The following is a 2283-nucleotide window of genomic DNA, read 5'->3' on the forward strand; positions in this document are numbered from 1 at the left end:
TTTAAAAACCAGGGGCATATGCTCCCCGATGCCAAAATGCCCCTCTCAGTGAGATGGTGCATTTTCTGTCCTGCTGAACGTGATCCAGTGGTCCAGAATACACCGGTGCATCGTATCATCGAATAATCCGTATCACCAGATACGCTCTCACACTATTCGGAGTCGAATCATCTGTTTCTGAATACGAAAACAAATTGATATTCTTTGGAGTTTGGACAGGTCGGCAGCAGACACCATGGGGCCGGTCCGGAGCCTCTGTGTGTCCACGGCCTCGGCTGGATGGGTGGACGAGCAGCGAGTTGGGGAAAAAATCTGCTTCCGAGTCGCCTTTAGCACGACGAGCAGCCATCAGGAAACGCAAGGGGAGAGGTCGTTTCCCACTTTGCAGAATGGCAGCCCCAAACAATACTAGCACTCCAAAGAAGCTGGTTGTCATCTACGCTCCGCCGGGGATGCCGGGCCACCTGTTCCCAGCCGTGGAGCTGGGCAAGCTGCTCGTGGTGCAGGGCCTCGAGGTCACCGTCGTCCTCGGCGGGGAGGATAGCCACGGCGCCGGTGGTTCCTTCCTCGCCGGCATCGAGGCCGCCAGCCCGTCCTTGTCCTTCCACTGTCTCCCCCGTGCCACGCTCCCCTCCGACGTGCCCGCCGGGAGTTTCGAGGCGCAGCTTTTCGGGCTCGCGCGCGCCTCCAACCCGGACCTCCGTGACTTCCTCCGGTCCGCCTCCCCGGCCCCGGAAGCACTCGTCATCGATTTCTTCTGCAGCAGCGCGCTCGACGTCGGCGTCGAGCTCGGCATCCCGACCTACTTCTTTCACACCACTTGCATCGCCAGCGTCGCCTTCTGTCTCTACCAGCAAGTCATCCATGAGCAGACCGCTCTGAGCTTCCGAGACCTCGGCAGTGACCTTTTGCACGTCCCGGGATTGCCACCGATACCAGCAGATCACCTGCCCGCGTTTATCCTCGATCGCGACAGCTTGAGCAGCAAGTTCTTCCTCGGCGCATCCGAACGCTTGTGCAACTCGCAGGGCCTTATCGTCAACAGCTGCCGCTCCTTGGAGCCGCGCGCCACCGATGCCATCGTCTCCGGCCTCTGCACGCTCCCTGGGCGACGAACACCGCCGCTGTACTGCATAGGGCCGCTGATCAAGCCCGACGAGGCTGGGACGCAGCAGCGCCACGAGTGTCTCGCGTGGCTCGATGGCCAGCCGAAGGCAAGTGTGGTATTTCTCAGTTTCGGCAGCTTGGGCCGGTTCAGCGCTGAGCAGATCAAGCAGATGGCGGCGGGGCTGGAGACGAGTGGGCAACGGTTCTTGTGGGTTGTCCGGCGCCCGACCGGCGACGAGCACCAGCCTGCTGGCGACCTCAACACGCTTTTTCCAGAAGGCTTCCTGGACCGGACCAAGGAGAGGGCACTGGTCGTCATGTCGTGGGCGCCGCAGCAGGCAGTGCTGGCGCACGGTGCGGTGGGCGGGTTCGTCACACACTGCGGATGGAACTCGGTGCTGGAGGCGGTCATGGCGGGGGTGCCGATGCTGGCATGGCCTCTGTACGCCGAGCAGCACACAAACAAGGTGTTCTTAGTCGAGGAGATGCGGCTGGCCGTGGCCATGGAAGGGTATGCCAAAGAAATGGTGGAAGGCCAGGAGGTGGCGGAGAAGGTCAGGTGGCTGATTGAGTCCGATGATGGGCGGGAGCTCCGGCATCGGACGCAAGCGGCAATGCGGCAAGCGAAGGAGGCGCTGGACGACGGTGGTGAGTCAAGAACAGCGTTGCTGCACCTTGCGAGAGGGTGGGAAAACGCCGACCACAATGGAAGCATCAATTGAAGAATTTCTTTCAAATGTTAGTGCCATCTAATAAGTGCCATGTATGTTCATGTGCGGACCTTTGAAATGCTGCAAACAGAACTATTCAAGCTTTACTGTTCATGTATTTCAGAGAACTATTTATTTGCATTTATCGAATGTTTTTTGCATGCAAAATCAACACAATGGACCGGGTCCTCCTCCCCGAATTCAACGGAGGTGGGCCCTCATTCCCCCTATTACCAATCCATCACGATTTGCTAACTGGCTAATCACGTAAAACGTAAATATTTTTTTCTTAGATGTAGCATTGCTCCATGGAAAACATGTTCATGAAAATTATTATTATTTGAAACAATGGACACCTTGTCGGTTACAGTAAAGAAATTGGTGATCGTAACTGAGTTTTACACATTACTCACCACCAAAGGAAGTTTGGGTAAAACTGAATACGGATGGATCTTTTATGAACAGC

At 56.7% G+C, this 2283-nt stretch overlaps 1 protein-coding gene across 1 annotated transcript; it reads left to right on the top strand.

Annotated features, from left to right (window-relative positions):
* Positions 1-319: 319 nt before the first annotated feature.
* LOC125539725 (anthocyanidin 5,3-O-glucosyltransferase-like) lies at positions 320-1924 on the top strand. The gene has a single exon (XM_048703236.1). It carries the CDS (start codon positions 390-392, stop codon positions 1827-1829), a length of 1440 nt encoding a protein of 479 aa, XP_048559193.1. The 5' UTR covers positions 320-389; the 3' UTR covers positions 1830-1924.
* The last annotated feature ends 359 nt before the right edge of the window (positions 1925-2283 follow it).

The sequence above is a fragment of the Triticum urartu genome, chromosome 2, assembly GCF_003073215.2.
Source record: "Triticum urartu cultivar G1812 chromosome 2, Tu2.1, whole genome shotgun sequence".
NCBI classification, from domain to species: domain Eukaryota; kingdom Viridiplantae; phylum Streptophyta; class Magnoliopsida; order Poales; family Poaceae; genus Triticum; species Triticum urartu.

Coding starts and splice junctions, on each gene's coding strand:
- LOC125539725 (XM_048703236.1), top strand. CDS start 390: ATGGCAGCCCCAAACAATACTAGCACTCCAAAGAAGCTGGTTGTCATC.